Source organism: Panthera tigris, chromosome F3 (assembly GCF_018350195.1).
Source record: "Panthera tigris isolate Pti1 chromosome F3, P.tigris_Pti1_mat1.1, whole genome shotgun sequence".
Classification (NCBI taxonomy): Eukaryota; Metazoa; Chordata; class Mammalia; order Carnivora; family Felidae; genus Panthera; species Panthera tigris.
In genome coordinates, this window is record NC_056678.1 from 67,085,067 (window position 1) to 67,104,286 (window position 19,220).

The 19,220-nt window shown below is 62.9% G+C and overlaps 1 protein-coding gene across 10 annotated transcripts in view; it reads left to right on the forward strand.

Moving 5' to 3' along the window:
• The window catches only part of ARHGEF11 (Rho guanine nucleotide exchange factor 11), an 87,139-nt gene extending 68,353 nt beyond the window's left edge, over positions 1-18,786 (forward strand). For 3 of the 10 annotated variants that reach the window (XM_042977017.1, XM_042977025.1, XM_042977021.1), the window contains 24 exons: positions 81-104; positions 1,121-1,265; positions 1,555-1,654; positions 2,420-2,449; positions 5,256-5,382; positions 7,745-7,924; positions 8,004-8,051; positions 8,179-8,366; positions 8,616-8,762; positions 9,066-9,145; positions 9,253-9,378; positions 9,944-10,061; positions 10,861-11,039; positions 11,453-11,528; positions 11,715-11,882; positions 12,339-12,429; positions 12,922-13,047; positions 13,368-13,429; positions 14,194-14,412; positions 14,607-14,924; positions 15,832-15,927; positions 16,700-16,938; positions 17,021-17,210; positions 17,643-18,786. In XM_042977017.1, coding sequence (XP_042832951.1) covers positions 81-104; positions 1,121-1,265; positions 1,555-1,654; positions 2,420-2,449; positions 5,256-5,382; positions 7,745-7,924; positions 8,004-8,051; positions 8,179-8,366; positions 8,616-8,762; positions 9,066-9,145; positions 9,253-9,378; positions 9,944-10,061; positions 10,861-11,039; positions 11,453-11,528; positions 11,715-11,882; positions 12,339-12,429; positions 12,922-13,047; positions 13,368-13,429; positions 14,194-14,412; positions 14,607-14,924; positions 15,832-15,927; positions 16,700-16,938; positions 17,021-17,210; positions 17,643-17,701 — 3,136 coding nt within the window. In that variant the 3' untranslated portion in view covers positions 17,702-18,786. The remainder of the gene's footprint in view (positions 1-80; positions 105-1,120; positions 1,266-1,554; positions 1,655-2,419; positions 2,450-5,255; positions 5,383-7,744; positions 7,925-8,003; positions 8,052-8,178; positions 8,367-8,615; positions 8,763-9,065; positions 9,146-9,252; positions 9,379-9,943; positions 10,062-10,860; positions 11,040-11,452; positions 11,529-11,714; positions 11,883-12,338; positions 12,430-12,921; positions 13,048-13,367; positions 13,430-14,193; positions 14,413-14,606; positions 14,925-15,831; positions 15,928-16,699; positions 16,939-17,020; positions 17,211-17,642) is intronic. The other 7 variants (XM_042977018.1, XM_042977026.1, XM_042977019.1 and 4 more) reach the window with 7 other exon arrangements.
• Positions 18,787-19,220: the final 434 nt, after the last annotated feature.

Here is a 19,220-nt window from a genome sequence, read left to right on the forward strand (position 1 = left end):
ACCGCCCCCATCCCCCGTGTCTGCGCGGCCAACACGCCGATGCCGTACGTGCGCGTCATGGCTCCTTCCTTTTGTTCCAGGTCCAAGTACGAGGAGGACAGGAGGTGAGTGAGTGTGCGGTGCGTTTGCCATCCTTCTGGACACAGGGCGCCCTGAGCATCGAGGTCACGGCGTGTCCAGGCATGGCCCCAGGTGTCGCGTAACCGTAACAGCGGCTTGTGAGGTCCAGGCCCCTGCCGCTTGGGGCCACCGCCTGGGGCAAGGGTCTGCCCTCACCCCACCGTGCACATAGCCGGCCTCCCCACCTCCGCCTTAGCTCTGCGTCTCCCTCCGGCTTTTACCTCTAAGCCACCGTGAAGTGCTGGTGACAGGACCGGCCTGCGTCAGCAGCCCTTGTAGGGGAGCCGGGGCGCGACGCCTCTCCTCTCTGGCACAGGTTATGGGGTTTCCGCAGCCGGTATGCGTGTCCGCTCCTCAAGCAGCCAGCGTCGAAGAGTGTGCGCACGCTTGAGCCGGAGGAAGGCAGGCCAGGGCGGTTGTGGAGGAGGGGCCGGAGCCGGAGCCCCTGCTGCACTGAGTGCCCAGAGTGCCCGACCTGCCTCCTGAATCCAGGGCCAGATTGGCTTCCAGACACGGCTCTGGACGCTTCCACGTGTGGCCCGTGGCGGCTCCGTTCCATCTCTCTCTTGGTGCCGGGGCCGGGAGGGTGGTGAAGGCAGAGGCAGGCCGGCATTTCTCCCCTTTTCCCTGCCACCCCACCGCACGTGGATGCCCGAGGACCGTGGCCGTGGGCCTCAGTAGGTTCCAGGCCTGCCGGCTTGTTGGCTTACGTTGTAGGGACCGGCCACGTCCTTCTGCTGGCCGCTCTCCCCCCTTCAGGAAGAGTTCCGCTTAGGGAGAGAATTAGGTCTTTCCCAGGACTCCTGCTAGCCAAGAGTCCTTCTGTGCCCCCCCTTGAGAATTCCAGGGCTCCTTCCAAACACCCTGACCCAGAACTCTCCCTTTGTCACCCCCCCGGGTGGTAGTTTGGAGATTGTCCAGAGCGGGGTTCCAGCCCTTCCGCCTGCTGGCCGGCACAGCTCGAGCTTTCTGACTGACCACTCTGCTTCCCGTCGCACAGCGCCCCCATGGACTTCGCCCTCAATACCTACATGAGTCACGCCGGGCTCCGTCTTCGAGAGGCACGGCCTTCCGGCACAGCCGAAAAGGCTCAGGCAGCTCCTGACAAGGACAAGTGGCTGCCCTTCTTCCCAAAGACCAAGAAGGTGACAGAACTACCTGGACAAGTGTCCTCTGGTGCGGGTCTCTGCATGAGGCCAACCCGGGAAAGCCACTCACGACTGCGCCTGACCCTCGCTGCCTTTGCGTGGGGAGTCCGTGGGAACCCACAGACGAGCTCAAACCCGGCCCAGGCGCACGTGTGCTGGTTCCGGAGCGAGCCGGAGTCTGCTTTGCAGTTAGCCGTTCAGGGCGGGTCTGGGGGGGCAGTGGCAGGGATGAGTGGCTAAGTCTGGGGATTGGGACCTTCTCCAAAGCTGGTGTCTCCTGTCCCAGCAGAGCAGCAATTCCAAGAAAGACAAGGAAGCCTTGGAGGACAAGAGGCGAAACCCTATCCTCAAGTACATCGGGAAGCCCAAAGGCTCTTCGCAGAGCAGTGAGTACATGGGGGGTGGTGGCCTCGGGCAGGGGCGGCAGCCCCATCCCCGACCGGGCCGCTGGCAGAGGGCGTTCCCTGTCCCAGCAGCCGCACGCCCGCCCGCCCTCTGAGACCGCAGCTCCCACTCAGTGCTGCTCATCGTCCCCTTGCCACACCGCGTGCAGGCTCCTCGAGGTGCAGATGACGCTTCCGAGCCAAGGAGGCCATGCCAGTCCCCGGGCCTTAGTCTAGGAGATCAGAGCAGTTATAGCTACCGAGCAGCCACGCGGAGGAATATTCCCGCCTGGCAAGGCCGCCCTGTTGACAGTAAATGCCCCCTTCACCTTCATCAGTGGGCTCCGTCTGTGCCCCTGAGGTGTGTTGGGAGCAATTGTGGGCCCTCGATGGGAAGTCTGACTTACTGCTAAGCAGAACTAGATGTGGAGTGGGAGGTGGGGGCCCAGCGACACCCCCGATGCTGCCACTCACCTGAAACTCGGTTAAGCCTGTCGCCGGTCTGGAACTTTCTGCCGGCCTCCCAGTTGGCGTCTTCAGACCCCAGTGTTAGTCTTGGGAGTCTGGGAAGGGCTGTGGGGTGGGTGGGCCAGTGGCCTTTTCTGATATTGCTGCCTGGGGGCTGCGGAAGGGGGGACTCTTCTAGATCAGACCTGATTTTTGCCATTCGTTTTTCATTTTCCAGCTTGATGTAAGTTTTGTTTTGACTCTGGAGACGTTAATTTGACTTTTCATGGTTTACTTTTGTTTTTGTTTGTTTTCTTTTAGCATTTCATATTCCCTTGTCCCCTGTGGAAGGTAAAAGGACCATTTTCTGTGGGTTTTTCTTTGCATTAGCTTTGAGTTTCCATCTCTCAAGTCTGTCTGTCCTTTTTCCCCGTCCCCCATCCCGTCACTCCGTCGCTGTCTTCCGTGTGCCTCCCTCCTGCTCCAGCTGCCTCCGCGGGGGGCCGCTCCTGGCAGTGTCACGGCCTCCCCGCCCTCGGCCCCGCCCTGTCCCTGTCTCACATCTCAGGGAACGGGCTCCGAAGGTCCAGGGCTCCGTGTACACGAGGGAGGCCTTCACACATTAAAACGTCCCGCACGAGCTTCTCAGGTTTTTGTCTCGACTGAAATAACAAAAATCCTCATTTTTGAGAGTTATGCGGGGTTTCGTAAACAGTGGGTCTCTAACAGTTCTTCTTGGGGGCCTTTCACCGTCCGTCACCTGCTCTGCTTCAGCCCTTGAGCATGGCGCGTCCACCGCTCCTGACTTAACATGGACGGCGTGGCGTCACCGCGGCGGTTGAAGAGAGTGACCCCTGCTGTGTGTTAGAGGGCCTGGTGCCGTCGGGGGTCTGTGCGCTGAAAACGAACACATCATAGACATTAACCCAGAGAGGCTGAGAACCTGCAGTTGGGCAGACTCATTTCTCATCAGTGAGGCTCCCCCGAGTACAGTCACGTGATTAATGTGGTCAAGGCTCTACTGTGAATCTGTGCAGAGAGAGAGCAGTGCAATGAAATCAGGAAATTGTTCAGTGGCTAGAATTCATTTCATGTGAAGTGACAATTAAAAATAACGATTCAAAATTATTTCAAAGTTACTAAATTCCTAGACTCATGCTACTTTATTGATTTTTTTTTTTTAATGTTTATTTATTTTCGAGAGAGAGAGGCAGAGACAGACCGTGAGCAGGGGTGGGGCAGAGAGAGAGGGAGACAGAATCTGAAGCAGGCTCCAGACTTCGACGCAGGGGGCTCGAACCCACAAACCATGAAATTGTGACCTGAGCCGAAGTCGGACACCCAACCGACTGAGCCACCCAGGCACCCCTCCTTATGCTACTTAAAAAAAAAAAAAGGTTTTAAGTTTTGAGAAAAGGCGTATAGAACAATGGAAAAATAAAAGAATGGCCTTGGGACCCAGGCCCTTAGATCTTAACACACACTTCCTCCCGTCCACGCTGCCCCAGGGGAGGCAGGAGGAAGCAGCAGCTTCGAGGGGCCGGGAGCCCAAGGACAGGGTAAGGGGCCTGGGTGTTCACCAGGGCTGAGTTCGGTCTTTCCATTGTAATCTAATGATTTGGTGTGGCCTTGGTTCTCAAGGTCCCAGGACATCAGCAAAGCCTGTGTCCGTGTCTAAAGACCAAGCAGCCCCCAGAGGTGGAGGAAGGGTCAGCACTGAGCGACCGTTAGAGTCATCAGCTGTTGCCCCCGTTTAACAGCGACCATAACTGACTGTTAATAATATGGAATGTACTTATCCTTCCGTTTCATTGTCGTCCAAAGAATGGAGGAAGGAGAACAGGGGACACCAGTAAAAACTGTGCTCATTTAAAAAATTGCGTTTCTTTCTGCCTTTCTCCCCCCATTACACTGACTTTCCTCAGTCGTGCCGCCTCTCAGAGCAATCCCCGTCTGTCGTCACAGGGTGAACTCTACCCCGAGCACAGGCGACACACAGGGGAGGGAGCAGTGGGCTCAGCCCGGCGGCCGCCTGTTACAGGGTGTTCCCGGGCCCCCGTGCCATCACCCAGCAGGGCCGCTCAGGCTGTGACTGCAGAGCTGACCCTGCGGCAGGCAGCTCAGGCCCCAGTCCCCAAGTGGGCGTGATGCTAACAGCCCCTGCCCCTGACACAGCCTCCTGTTACGCATCTCTGGAAAACTGTTACCCCGGCCTGCCTAAATGATACGAAGTTTGAAGAGACCAGCTGGATGTTCTGTTTCCTCTGGCCTGGAAACTTTCTCATGAAACCTGAGTTTAGAGACTTAGGGAGATTTGTGGGTTTGCACGGGTGGGACTCTGGCTCGTGTGGGTAGGATCAGGGCCTCGCCTGCCTCCCTGCCCACCCCCAGCCTTCCCGTTGGTCTCTGGCAGATCGGCCTCTGAAGCCCAGCTCTGGGCTGACGTCACTGCGTCTCTGAGGAGGAACCTTCTGCGGGTATCCCATGAGCCTCGTGACTTTCATACCTGCTCTCTCTGTTTCTTTGAACAAGAACAGCCTTCTTTTGTCTTAGCTTTGAAGAGGGGCTGGAATTTGAATGCCAGAGAGTGACCCCTTTCCTCTGTTCTACCTAAGACCACCCCCACTCACTGATAATAAAGGGTCTGATTCACAGTGATGGCAGCAACTAGAGGCAGGGGCCGGGACTGGAAGGACAGGAAAGAAAGTCAAAAAAAGAACAAATAATGAGCTCTAAAAGTAATATAAACTTGGGAAATGATCGATATAACCTGGCAACCTGGCCAAATTACAGATAGATGCATTTTGGGTGCTCCTGGCTCGTATTCTATTCTGTATTCGGTTCTTGGAAAAAATCTCATCGTTAATTAAGCCTGAGAGTCATTGTAATAACATGAGAGCCGAAAGGAATATCCACAGGAAATATACCTCCAAATGGTCTCATTTTGCATGTGAGAGAGCAAGGGACTGCCCCTGTCACTCTCCGGGTTATTGGGAGAGGACCAGGAAGTAGTCCAGAGGACCAGCCCCCGCGTCTCCCAGTCCCCAGCCCGGTGCTGCTGTCATCCGTGCTTGCTCGCTGCTCTGTCTTCTGGGCTAACGGGAGCGAGGGTCCCGAACAGAAAGCAGAGTACCCTTCATTGTCTTTCTGCTTCCAGTCAAACCAGGCAACGTGAGGAACATCATTCAGCACTTTGAGAACAACCAGCCGTATGACGCCCCAGAGCCCGGGACGCAGCGGCTCTCCACAGGAAGCTTTCCCGAGGACCTGCTGGAAAGCGACAGGTAGCAAGGGCCACATGGGAATTGCCGGCTTCCCACGGAGGGGAGCCTGGGCGGGGTGTGCTGCAGGGTTATTTCCAGGTGCTTCCCCCCGCCCCGTTAGACCGTAAGATCCCCGCCGCAGAACTCGCAGCTGCTCTGAAGACACACCAGTGTCGGCCATCAGGCCAGCGGAAGACAGAGCAGGACCCCCGACCTCCCAGCCCGGGGACTGCGTGTCTTGAACGTTTCCTTTGGACTCACCGCCTGACTACTCAGCAGCTAGAGGATATTACACAGCAGCTAATCCCGACACCCTACCTGACAAGGCTGGAGAAGACTGGGGCAGGGGTGGCAAGGGACAGTCCCGGGGATGCAGGGGTCAGGCAAGGTTGGCCACCGACGCCCGTGAGGAAGAGCACTGGAGTTTGGCTCTGCTGGTTCCAAAGCACTTTCGAGAAGAAAAGAGGGTTTGCAGCTCTGGCATCTCGTATATTCTCCGTCTTTGGCCACGTTCCAGTGAGAACCCTTCTCTGGCATCGAGGCGTGCTCCCGGACTTGTTCCGGACCGTGGCACGACAGCAGCCACGTCATGTCTGAAATTCTCCAGCCAACACTTAGTGAGAACCACCTGTGGTCAGAAAGCTCCGTGCACCTTCCCTGAGTCACCCTTGAGTCATATAGATGGGGTCTTGCGTGCACAGAAATCATACACGTGTGCACCTACTGAGCAGGCGCAAGCCAGGTCACTGGGTCACCGGGTAGTGGCCAAGGGAGTCAAACCATTTTACCTGGGAAACTGACCAAACTACAAGTCTGCCGTTCCTGCTCCCACACAAGGTTACTCCTGCTTGTAGCAAACCTTTGTAAGCTCAGCGCGTGTGGAGATTCTGCCGTCGTGAGAACAAACAAAGCTGTGAGGGAAGGTGAAGGTTAGATCTGTCCTGAGCCAAGAGGCCGAGCTCCGTGTAATTTCATTGAGTGAATTAAATGTATAAATTACGGGATGTGTAGGCCCGATGTTACAGATGTAGCAGGCGTGTAGAGACAAGATACCAACGTTGTGAGAAAAAAGTTGAGACCGTTTGTAAATAGTGCTCTTGAAGGTGCCAGCTATACATGCCCTGAGACCCTAGGATCCCGAATCCCCTGTCCACGGGAGCCGTTGGCTTTGCTGACTATAAGCTCACCAGCAATCTTAGCAGAAACGGTGGGTCAGAAGTCGGCAGGTGTAAGAGCCCCCGGGTCTAGAAGGCAGTATTCTAGGGATCGGGGACCAGAGGTAGGTCACCCCACTTGTTGGGAGGAGGTTACTCGCTTGTGGGGGCTTGTCCTGGTGCTCAGGTGGCCTGTGTGGGTTACTGGTGCAAGTGCTGGGTGAGTGGTCTTGGCTGGAGGCGTTCTAGCAGCCCCCAGGGGGTGGTCTGAGGCGGTCGGCTGGCAGCGTGGCTTCAGGGATAGCTCCGTTTGAGTCCTTGGCAGTTGAGAGACACGAGATAAATGGAGCCCAGGGTGCTGGCCTCCTTTGCTACAGCAGCCTGCTGTGCCCTCAGGAGCTGCCCAGACTCTGTAGGCTGGCCCTGGCCCTGGCCCTGGAGGCAGGGGGCCAGGATGCAGGTCAGTAAGAACCAAGTCAGCAGGGCCGTGGAGGGAGGAGGCACCATCCTGGGGCAGCAGGGGTCAGAGACACCAGCTGTCTCCCGGCTCGTGCTCTGCAGGATGCGGAAAAGAACACCCGGCCGTCAGCGTCTCTTCACACCGAGGGGTCTCTGGGACTGGAGATGCTGAGTCCTGTCTTGTCTGTGGGTTTTTTGGCCAAACCTGGCAGGTGAGGGGGCGGGTTCCTGCCGGTCAGTAGATGGGCCCTCCCCAGCCAGCCTGCCCCCAGGAGGGGACGTGGAAGCTCCGGAAGGATGCTACAAGATGAGAACAGAAGAATCCGCACCACAGCTGGAGGGGCAGGAGCCCATCCGTGGATGGAATCTCTGATAGGCCTGCGAGGAGGCCAGGACAAGTGTGAAGGAAGTGCCTGTACTTCTCGGTAGAAGAAAGTCCTATGAAAGGAAGAGATCTGCCTCAAGCAGGGTCCGCGGTGGGAGCTGACCTGCTCTGGAGTCGAGGGAGAGATGGTCTGGCCACCAGACAGTCCAGGACAGGAGCGAGGACCTCATGGTCCCTGATGAGGGCCTGTGGCATACCACAAGTCTGATCTCTTGGTCCCCGCTCTCATTTCCTGGTGGGCCACGGGAACGACGACGGGGACGATGAGAGCCTCTGTCCATCGAGCCGGACTGGGGAGGGGCAGGGGAGGCACCTGGAGTCTTGGTGGCGGAGGAGAGCTTGTCCGGGACGTGGGACCCCAAGGTTGCCGGTCCTCCTTCCCCAGTTCACGCTCAGAGATTCGCCTGGGCCGCTCGGAGAGCCTGAAGGGCCGGGAGGAGATGAAGCGGTCTCGGAAGGCGGACAACGTGCCCCGCTCTCGCAGCGACGTGGACATGGACGCGGCCGCGGAGGCCGCCCGCCTCCACCAGTCAGCTTCGTCCTCTGCCTCCAGCCTCTCCACCAGGTGGGCAGGGCTCGGGCAGCTCAGCTGGGGCGTCTCGGGGCAGGGGCAGCGGGGGCTGAGGGCTGACTTCTCTCCACAGGTCTCTGGAGAACCCGACCCCTCCCTTCACCCCCAAGATGGGCCGCAGGTGAGTGGGGTGTCCCGGCCCCGAGCGGCCGGCCGGGTGTGCCCGTCCACGGCCGCCGTTTCCCGTGGGCGCGGGTCAGGAGAGACGGGGGCGGACCCCGAGCTGAGTCCTTCCTCCTCTTCCCCAGGAGCATCGAGTCCCCCAATCTGGGGTTCGGTGCAGACGCCCTCCTCCCCCACCTCCTAGAGGACGATCTGGGCCAGCTGTCTGACCTGGAGCTGGAGCCGGATGCCCAGAACTGGCAGCACATGGTGGGCAAGGACGTGGTGGCTGGGCTAAGCCAGAGAGAGATCGACCGGCAGGAGGTCATCAACGGTGAGCATGTGCCCCTCTGACTCGGGCGAGTAGGGGGCAGAGGGTGGTAGTAGGCCAGGTGGCTCCCCGGGGACGGGACCAGGTCCGTGTCGCCATTCCTGCATGGCCCTTGGGGTGGGATGTCGCCCTGCGATCTGACACCAGCACTCGGCTTCCTCAGAAGTGGATTGGGGTGGCAGTCGTGACTTTGCACACTCGCTTGACCCCCTGTGCTTTGTGTCCCTCCTATCCCGCGACCACCCCGCTCAGAGCTGTTTGTGACAGAAGCCTCCCATCTGCGCACACTCCGGGTCCTGGACCTGATCTTCTACCAGCGAATGAAGAAGGAGAACCTGATGCCCCGGGAGGAGCTGGCCCGGCTCTTCCCCAACCTGCCTGAGCTCATAGAGATCCACAGTGAGGGGCCGTCCTCCCCGCCCACTGTCTTTCCCCCACACCCCTTCTCCGGCCAGCCTTCAGGTGTCTGTCCCCATCTGACCGTGTGCCAGGGCCTACCTGAGCAGACAGCCCTCACCAGCTGTCTCTGGCGGACAGCCTGATACGCGCCCTGAAGCCAGCCTTCCGGGCCCCCCAGGAGCAGAACGGCTGCCGGACCCTCCCCCTCGGCACTGCCGCCCAAAGCCCTTCTCCCCGGGTCCCGGAGGGTCCGGCGGTGCAGCTCTACCCCGGGCCTCTCTGATTCTTCTCTCCTCGCCCCAGATTCCTGGTGTGAGGCCATGAGGAAGCTCCGGGAGGAGGGCCCCATTATCAAAGACATCGGTGACCTCATGCTGGCCCGGGTATGCTTGGAGGGGACGGGTCCCCCTTTCCCGTGGCCACGGGAGCGGCGGCGGAGGGTGTGGGAGGGCCGGGGTGCGATGCCCGGGTGGCGTCCCTTGTGCTGCAGTTTGACGGCCCCGCCCGGGAGGAGCTCCAGCAGGTGGCCGCGCGGTTCTGCTCCCACCAGTCCATAGCGCTGGCGCTCATCAAGACCAAGCAGCGCAAGGAGAGCCGGTTCCAGCTCTTCATGCAGGTGTGGCCTCCCCGCCAGTAGAAGTCAGTGCGGGCGTAGAAGTCGGTGGCGGCCTGGCCGCCAGTAGAAGTCAGTGCGGGCGTAGCTCCGTAAGGCCGACCGGGGTCGCCAGGGATCTCCCGGGCTGCTTTCCTGGAGCCCCGGGGCCGGCCCGCCGGCCTCTCCTCTCCACCCGGGAGGGCAGCCCAGCTACCCCCACGCCCATCCACACCCCCCTCGTCCCACGCCACCACCTCAGAAACACTGGCACGTGCCGGCCCTCAGGACGGACGTGGCTTAGCAGCCCGAAGGCCGTGTTCGCCTCCTGCTTCCTGTGTGCATGTAGCTGGGCCTCGGTTTCCCTGTCTGTAAAGTGGGCATAGCACCTGCTCTGTGGTGCTTGTTCGACCACATCCCCTCCGTGGGTTATCTCCCGGCCCCCACCAGTCTTCCCTAAACCTTTCTGAGTGACCCTCTGGGGCCAGGACCCACTTGGCCTTTTCACACCCATCCGGGTCCTGAGCCCAAGAGCCAGGCCCTGACCGCGGGTTGTCCTCTTTCTCCGTCTGTGCCCCCTTCTGTCCAGGAGGCCGAGAGCCACCCTCAGTGCCGGCGGCTGCAGCTCAGAGACCTCATCATCTCGGAGATGCAGCGGCTCACCAAGTACCCGCTGCTGCTGGAGAGCGTCCTCAAGCACACGGAGGGTAGGGAGCGCGAGGCGGCGGCCGCACTCAGACCTAGTTCCAGCGCTGACCTGCTCTGTGGCCTTCACGAGTCCCTTGTTCCGCTCAGTCTCCAGGGAGGTCGCGATTATGAGCGTGCTTTGGGGAGAAGCAGCTCAGCAGTGGGAGGGGGTGTGAGGCTCGCCCCCAGCCTGTGGGGGCCTTGGTGCAAATCTGAGGAAAGCGTCCGAATGGAAAGAGGTTGGCACGCGGACTCCCCTGTGACTGTGGTCCCACACCGGGGCCACGGCTGCCGTCACCTCCCCCCCCCCCCCCGCCCCCCGCATCTGTCCATCCCCCTGCCGGACGCCTCTGTGCAGCGCACAGACGTACAGCCGCGTGTGCTGACTGTATAAGTTCAGTGGCCGTGCTGAGAGGAGCTAGCCCCAGGGACACTCTCTGGGGTCCCGAGCATTCCCCCGCTGCCCTCGAATTTGGGGCGCTGGAGTCAGGGTATGGAGTGTGAGGACCCTCTCCCGACCTGGGCGGGCATCCTGGAGGCACCGTTGCCGTCAGCCAGGCCCTGCCCTCCCCCGCATCTGTGGAGCTGGTTGTGGTCCGGCTGGCAATTCCCAAGAGCTGTGTGTGTCTCCGGGACGGTGCCCTGATCCCGAGGACCCTCGGCGCCAGGGCCCCTTAGGTTTGAGGCCCTCGAGCGAGGCAAAGACAGCACACCTGTGCCCGTACCGTCGGCTTGCAGCCACCGGCGGCCAGGTGTGCTGGACTCTGACACGCTCCTCAGGCAGGCACCCCCCAGCACCGCCTCTGCCCCGATCGGTAGGTGGCACGTCTGAGCACGAGAAGCTGTGCCGGGCCCGGGACCAGTGCCGGGAGATTCTCAAGTACGTGAACGAGGCCGTGAAGCAGACGGAGAACCGGCACCGTCTGGAGGGTTACCAGAAACGCCTGGACACCACCTCCCTGGAGAGGGCCAGCAACCCTCTGGCGGCGGAGTTCAAGGTGGGAGGCGGGGACCGCCACACACACTGGGGGCACCCCTGGGAGCGGAACCGGCCGGGGCCCGGAGGGACGGGGTGCCGCAGCGGGGCCCCCACGAACACCCAGCAGACGGCCCTGCCGGCAGGGACGGGATGCTGGAGTTCTCCTGGCCGAGCGGGGGCTGGGAGCCGGGGTCCAGGTGAAGGTGGCCGGGGAGGAAACAAAAAGAGGTCGGGTTGGGGAGAGGCCGGGGCAGAGCCGCTGGCGAACCCCCCAGTGGGACGCACAGCCTCACGGTGGCTTCTGTCCTGCCCATGGCCTCTATTCGAGCGTCAGAGCAGAGGCCGCCTCTTGCTTGCCGCTGACCCCCAGCTCCTCAGCAGTGCACTGGGTCGGACGAAGGTACGAATGAACGAACGACGTTTCCTTAACAGAGCCTGGATCTGACGGCCAGAAAGATGATCCACGAGGGGCCCCTGACCTGGAGGACCAGCAAGGATAAGACCTTGGGTGGGTGCCCCAGCCCTGCCCCCTGGACCGCACGCCCGGGGTGCCCCAGCCCTGCCCTCCGGACCGCACGCCCGTGGCCCGGCAGGGCTCCTGCGGCCCCGCCTGGGGAGGGGGCACAGGACCCTGTCCCTGTGCTGGGGGGGGGCAGGGGGGGCGGGGGCACTCCTCACGGCGCTTGCCCCCCAGACCTGCACGTGCTGCTGCTGGACGACCTCCTGGTGCTGCTGCAGAAGCAGGACGAGAAGCTGCTGCTCAAGTGCCACAGCAAGACGGCCGCCGGCTCCTCGGACAGCAAGCAGACCTTCAGCCCCGTGCTCAAGCTCAACGCCGTGCTCATCCGCTCCGTGGCCACAGGTGCTGCGCGGGCCTGGCCTCGGGCCTCCCTGCTGGTCCCTGAGCGGGAGGACGTGGCCCGGGGCGGGGTGGGGGGACGGGGCCCGGCGGACAGAGGCGGTTCGGTGAGAAGCCCGGTGTGTGCGAGAAGGGGCCCTGGGCCCGCTCTCTCCACCCGTGGTTTGGGGCGATGCCCGCCCCCCCCCGCCCCCCCCCCGCCTCCGGGAGTCGCGGGCGGCGGCGAGCGTGAGGGAGAGCAGAGGGAGCGGGGGCCGCCGCGAGGAGGGCCTGAGGGTCCAGGACTGCCTCTGGCCTTCCTGTGCGCGACCCCGCGTGGTTCCGGTGGCCAGCTGCGTGTTCTGCTCTGGTCCCTGTCCCATGTCGAGGGCCGGGGCTTCCAGCACCTTGTGGCCCTGGCGGGGGCCGCCATCGTGGCTCTGTCACCTCCACGCGGCCCTTTCCCCTTCCTTCGCACAGACAAACGGGCCTTCTTCATCATCTGCACGTCCGAGCTGGGCCCCCCCCAGATCTATGAGCTGGTGGCTCTGACGTCGTCAGACAAGAACACGTAAGAATCGAGGGGCCAGGGCGGCGTGTGTGAGCGGTGGGCAGCGAGGCCGGGCCGAGGAGTGGAGGATGGGGCGTGGGCGCGGGACAGGGAGACAGGGCAGGCGCAGCGGGCTCGCGGGACCGCCGTCCTTGCCCCCGAGGGGTCTTCCACGTGGTCAGTGGTCCCTTCCTCCTCCCTGTGCTGGGGTTCTTCCTCTTTCCCACCAAGCGCCTCCGCCTCCGGGGTCATCACCCACCCCTCGTTCCCTCGCTGCCGCCACACGAGGCAGCTCGACTGAGTCAGCGTCTCAGCGTCAGGCTTGTCACCTGTGGGTCTTGCTGCCTGTCTGGGGGCCGTTTAAAGACAAGGAGCAGGCGGGGACCACTCGGCCCGGAGCACGGCACAGGGCCGCCGTGGGTGGCTGCGCGCGCCTGTGGGGAGGGCTGCCTGCGGGGGGCGTGCCCGGCCCTGTGTTTACCACCGGCCCTCTCTGCCCCTGCTGAGCCACAGGTGGATGGAGCTCTTGGAGGAGGCCGTGCGGAACGCCACCGGGCGCCCCGGAGCCGCCCCGGCACCCGCCCATCCCCCACCCCCCGGCGCCCAGGAGCCGGCCCACCAGAGCCTCACGCCCAGCAGGTGCTCACCCCCCAGGCCCCCAGTCGTCCCCACACCTCCGCCTCCAGTCCCTGTCTGCTCCCCCCCAACCTGGCCGTCAGGGAGACCACGCCTGCGCCGGGGTGGGGGGGTATAGAATCGGGACCAGGAGACGCCGGCCAGCGCCCACCCTGCTCTCCAGGTGGCCGACCCGTGGCAGGTGCTGAAGCCTGCCACCTCCCTTTGTCGGACCATCCTTCACTGCCCGTTGTGACGCGGGAGGCCAGGGCGGCGTCTGAGCTCACCCCTCCTGGCTGGCGTCAGCAGTGCGGCGGGTGACCTCTGGGGGTCTGTCCCCGCAGGGTGGGACTGGATGGCTCGGAAGTGTTCCACGGCGAACCAGGACCTGAGGAGCTGTCTGGAGGTGTGTCCCCGGAACCGTCCTTGTGGGAGCCCACCGGGCCATTGTTGGTGGGACAGGTCAGGGGGTGGTCGGGTGCGGGTGCGGGGTGATGGGAGAGGATGTCGGGGCCAGAAGCGTGAGGTTTGGATAAGAACAGAGAAAGGACTGAGAAGGGGGTCCAGAAGGGGAAGGAGAGCAGACCTGAGCCAGTGCGGACGAGCTCACTTGAACAGAGGCCCCCACCCCGGCTCTCCGGGTGACAGGCGTTCTACAGGGGGGGTGGGGGTGGGGGCCCCGCCTCCTCCAGCTGGGCGTTTCCATGGAGAAGGCCACACCCGTGGGATACCGTGGGTAAATCTCCTGGTGGACTCCTCACCTCCTTCGGGTCTCTGCAGACGTTGCCTCTGCGGCGACGCGCCTTCTGTGGCCTTGCGGCTGCAGGTAAACGGCGCTCCCGCCCGCCCCCTCCCCCTGGCCTACGCGCTGCCGTCGTCTTTCCCACAGTGCTGTCTCCTTCTAATTCGCCTGGAGAGCTCGCTGTACTGTGTTACCCCTCTGTGTCTGTCCCCTAGAGCTTAAGCTCCACACCGGCAGGGAGCTGGGTGTCATCCCCGACATCTGCCAAGGGTTCGGGACGGTGTCTGGTTGTAGCCATAGTAGGGGTTCACTAAACATTCGTGGAATGAGTCCACGTTCTCAGCCGCTTGAACCCAGAACTGGGTGTGGATGGGGTCCGCCCACAGGTGCCTTCCTTCCCCATCCTTATGCTGTCCTCCCGCCCAAAGCAGGCCCTGGGCCACAGCAGAGGGTCAAGGGGAAGCACCCGGTCCCGCTAGAGGATCCCGAGCAGGAGGGCAGCATAGAGGAGGAGCTGGGTGCCTTGTCCCACCCTCCCGCAGCCCTGGATGCAGAGAACAGGGGCCGCAGGACCAGGGATCCCATCCTCCTGTCCCTCCCAGGACCTCTGGTTATGGAAGGGCTCGCTGATGCAGCCCTCCAAGATGGTGAGTGCCTTCCGGGCCCCACAGACCCCTCTACCCTCCACCTGCTGGAACGCTGTCTCCGGCCGTGCTGGAGGAGAAGGGACGCAGAGCCCCTTGTGACCCCCTGTCCGCTCCGGGTTCTGCCCTGTGGGGGAGGGGAGCAGCGGCCCTGGGCGTGGCTGTGCAGGGGAAGCCAGCACCTTCTCTCCCTCCAGTGGAGAGCCTGCGGCGCCTGATCCTGTGGGGCCTGCTGCCCGGTCACCCCGCGGAAGCACAGGCGTCTGGAGAGCCCGAGGCCGACCGGACACCCACGCCTTCCCTCATGAGCAGCGCCTCTCAGCCCCGCGACCCCGGCTCCCCGGGGCCGGAGAGGGATCAGCCAGAGCAGGAGGACACGGCTCTCTGTTCCCTGGAGCATCTGCCCCCGCGGGCCAGGAATTCCGGGATCTGGGAGTCTCCCGAGCTGGACAGGAATCCAGAGGAAGAGACTTCAAACACAGAGGCAGCAGGAAGCTACAAAGTTGTGAGAAAAGGTAAATCGATTGGGACGTCCACTGGGGAGACGGGCGCCCGATTCACTGAGATCGAGGCAAGCCTCCCAAACGGCGCTTTGTCTGGGAAAGCGCGTGCACAGAGGCTCCCGGATCCCGGGAGGAGACGCCGACACACGAAGGCTTCGGGGTCGGGCAGCCGAGGTTCAAAGCCTGTCACCTAACATCCATGTGGCCTTAGGCAAAATCGCGAACCCTCTCTGAACATCAGTGTGTAACGGGAGGGTGTCACCTGGTGCCCGGCACAAACCGGCTGCCCACAAAAGCCCCCGCTAGCATTCTTCACGGACGACCCAGGCCTGAGGAAAAGATGAGGCTCTCTTTGGGGGCCTCAGACCCGGGACAGGTGCTTACAGCCACCCCTTGCAGCTGGTGGCTAGTAGCTGTGGTGAGGGCACTGGCAGCATGGGGGCGGGGGGAAGGGCACACGCCACAGGACGAAGCTGGGGGTGTGTGGCGAGCCATCGTGCCAGTGGGAGAGCACCCCAAGTTGCGGCCCCGTGGGCGGTGTCGAGCAAGAAAGCCCAGACCGGCCAGGACAGGGGCTGGGGACGGGTTCGGGCAGAGCTGCAGGCCCGAGGGAGGAGGGAAGGGACGGGACGTGGTCTGAGGAGGGCAGCAGGAACGATGTTCACAGGGCTGCGGCGTCCTGTCCTCCCGGCGCTCCGCTCCGCCTCCCATGTGCCCGAGGCCCGCCCTCTCTCCTGGGTTTCCGGGGGCTGCCCTTCCTGCTCTGTGCTTCGGTGAAATGGTGGATGGTTTCTCCACGGCCCCCGGGCGTCTGCGTTCACGGTGTTCCCCCTTTTCTTCTCCTCTCCCGCTGTCTTCCGCCGCCTCCTCTTTCCTTCTCTCCTGGTGTCGGCTCTCCCTGGTGGTGGTGCTGGTCCAGCCGAGGTGGCGGGTGCCACAGCTGTCCCCGTGCTACCCGAGAGTGGCCAGTCGGGGCCTGAGCCAGCCGAAGCAGAAGGCGGAGCCGAGGCTGCGGGTAATGAACTTCGTGGAGCCGGAGCCAGGCTGGGGCTGGAGCGTGGGGCCTGCGGGGCCAGAGCCGGGCTCTGGGAGCGGACCCCCTGCTGCAGGGCACCCCTGCCACTGCGTCCTCCCTCCCCCATCAGGCCTGGGCCTCTGGGACTGGGCTCGGTGAGCCGGTGCCGAATATGGTGGGGAGCGCACGCAGCCTGGTGCCCGGAGCCCCGCGTCCTTGGACTGACATCCTGAGCCACACTGCACTGTCGCTGTGGAAAGAGGCTCACGTGGCCTCCCAGGCCCCTTGGTGTCTCCCCTCCTCCCCGCTCCAGCGGTGTCTGAGTCCCTCCTGGAGCTGAGGGGTCTCTAGGACTCTGCAGATGGGCGCAGGGGCTGTGTCAGAGTTCATCTAGAGCTCTCGATGGGGAGATGTGACGGGGAGACGTGACGGAGCCTCCCTGCGCTCCTTTTCCCAAGTGCCTGCGGCCGGCCCTGCCTCCTCACCCCCCTTCAGGGACGGGGAGGCCTTCCCTAACCTCCGCTGCTGGGCACCCTCCCTCGGCGTGGGCCAAGCTTGGCCAAAGTGCCACCCAGAAGGCTTTCTGGAGGAGGGGGCCTTTACAGGGCTGGTGGGCAGCGTGAGGCCGCCTACGCCGCGCTCACTCACGGGACGGCAGCCCTGGCCCCTGGCCGCGCCAGTCCACGTGGGGAGCGAGCACCCAGGGTGACGGGGTTGGTCTCTGCGTCCTCTGGACCAGCATCCTGACCTCCCCGTCTCGCCTTGGGGACAGGGAACTGTTTTTACGTCAGCATGCCAGCGGGACCCCCAGACTCAAGCACCGACGCCTTGGGGGCACCCACGAGCCCCGCCCAGCCCGACAGCCTCCCTGACTGGCAGACGGAGCCTCGGCCCTGGTGCCAGGGCGGCCGCAGGCGCCCCAGCCGCTCCCCGCCCGGCCTGGCCCTCAGGGACGCGAGCAGCATCTTCCACACCATCGAGCAGCTCACCGTCAAGCTCCACAGGCTCAAGGTGAGGGCAGGTCCCCAGACCCGTCACCCCCAGGGCCCCGACGCAAGGGACCCGGGTCACACATCGCCCTGCTGTCTTTCAGGACATGGAGCGTGCCCACAGAGAGCTGCTCAGGTCCCTCGGGGGAGACTCGTCTGGTGGCACCACACCCGTGGGCAGTTTCCACGCAGAGGCGGCCAGATGGACAGACAGCTCCCTGTCCCCTCCGGCCAAGGAGCCCCTGGCCTCAGACTCCAGGGACAGGCACCAGCCGGGGCCGTGCTCTGAGGACGGTGAGTGTGGCGCTGCCCTCTGGGTACCCACGCAGGGGAGGGGGAGGAGGGCTCTGTGAAGGGGTCTCATCACCCCCGCCCGAGCACGAGTAATTCACACCCTCAGCTTCAGAAAGGGATCCTTCCTGGGAACCCTCACAGAAGCTCCCCTAAAAGTGGAAAACTTAGTATCGAACTCCATTTCCTTGGATCAGAGAGAGGATGGGTCTCCCCCCTCGAACCAGACGGGGTGGGGGTGGGGCCAGCGCGTAGCCGCCCACGGGCTTGGGAGCAGCAGCGGCCACTCCCAGGCTCCGGGAGAAACTCCGCTTTCGTCGCAAAAGGCTCCAGAGGACGCGCTCTCTTGAGCTCGGGTGCCGTGCAGGTGAACCCTAACAGGGAGGGTCACCCCAGAGGCCGGCCGCTCACTGTCCTCGTCACCCCCCCCCACAGGCTCCGACGCACCCCTGGAAGAGTGCACGGCCCACGCAGCCTCGTGCCCAGGACTCTAACTGTCCAAACACCACATCCTCCGCGTCCCCACTCCCCCCGGGGACTGGCCCGAGGCAGGGGCACAGGGCAGCGGGACCCCAGACCTCCGCCCCACAGTAGAGGCGGTCTAGCCGAGACCCCACAGGAGACCCGCATGTCCCTTGGTCCGCTCAGGTCCAGGTCAAATTTCAGTGTGTTCCCGCCTCCCCAGCCCCGTCCACAGCCTGGCGCCCTGAGCATGCCGGCTGCACCCAAACGGCCCCCCAGACACGCAGGTGGCAGGAGGAGGCTCTGTGTACGTGCACTTTCTTCCTCCCCTCCCCTCTTCGCGGGACCCCGGGGCTGGGGTGGGGTGCCCGCACCCCTGCCCTCCTTGTCACTTTGGTTTCCTATAAATATGTATGTACCATACGTGCATCTTGCTTTGTAAATAACCAAGCGGTTTCTGTCGTCGGGGTGCCGGAGGCAGTCACAGAGGGCAGCTTGTGTCCTAACAGCCCGGCCCCGGGAGGGTCAGAGCTGAGCACGCCGGTCCCCCACGGGCAGGAAGGTATCCCAGCCCCCCTGGCCTGAGAGCCCCGCCTCTGCGGCCCAGGCCAGAGCTGCTCCCTCCTGCGGTTCTCTTCAGGGGGATTCCGGACCCCACCTCTGTCCGCCCGTCCCCACCCTGTCCCTGTAGAAAACCAGTGTATCAGGTACAGCCCTGAAAACTGGGCCCCAGGAGGTGGGGTGGGGGTTTGAATGCCGGAGTCCCTGAACCTAACCCAGGACCCTCCCCAGGGGCCCCACAGCATTGGCCCCTGTTGCCGGGCCAACCCCCCACCCTAATAAAATATACACACTGTGCTAGGTGTATATATACATATCTATAAATATATATATAATATATAAAATATAGAGATGGAAATGACTGTTTTCCTGTTAAAATAATGTATACTCTTTCTTTCTTTCATGGTTAAGATTTTTTTTTTAAGAAAAGTTAAATATTCTTCAACCGTGGTGGTGTGTGTGTGATTTCTGAAACTGCTCTGATGAAAGACAAGGTGGTGCTTCTCAGGATCGGGTGGAGGGAACAAAAGGCAGCCCCCGCCCCTGGCGTCGAGCCCCCAGGCGCAGCTCTGGCCAGGGTCTCCCCCAGCCTCTGTTGGGGGTGCAGCCCTCAGGGCCAAAGAAGCCACGGAATGTACCGCACACACAGGCAGGGGGCCCAGAGCCGGGGGACCTCGGGCAGGCCGGGCTGGTCCTCACTGCCCTCAGCCCCCGCTCCCTCCCACGGGCCCTGGCAGCCCTGGAGGCCGCATCCCCCAGACCTCCTGCCTTTCGGACTTCATGGGCGGCACGCCCTCCGTGCCGGCCTCATGGGCTTATGGTGCAGCCGGCACTGGACTTCCTACGACACGGTGCCTGGGAGCCGTGAGGGAGGACTGGAGAGGCCAGCCAGGTCCCCTCCGAGCACCGGCAGCGTCCCACGGGTTATCTGTTCCATAGGTGCTCTCACCTGAGGCAGCACCGAAGGTAGAGATACGGGGTGGGGTGGGG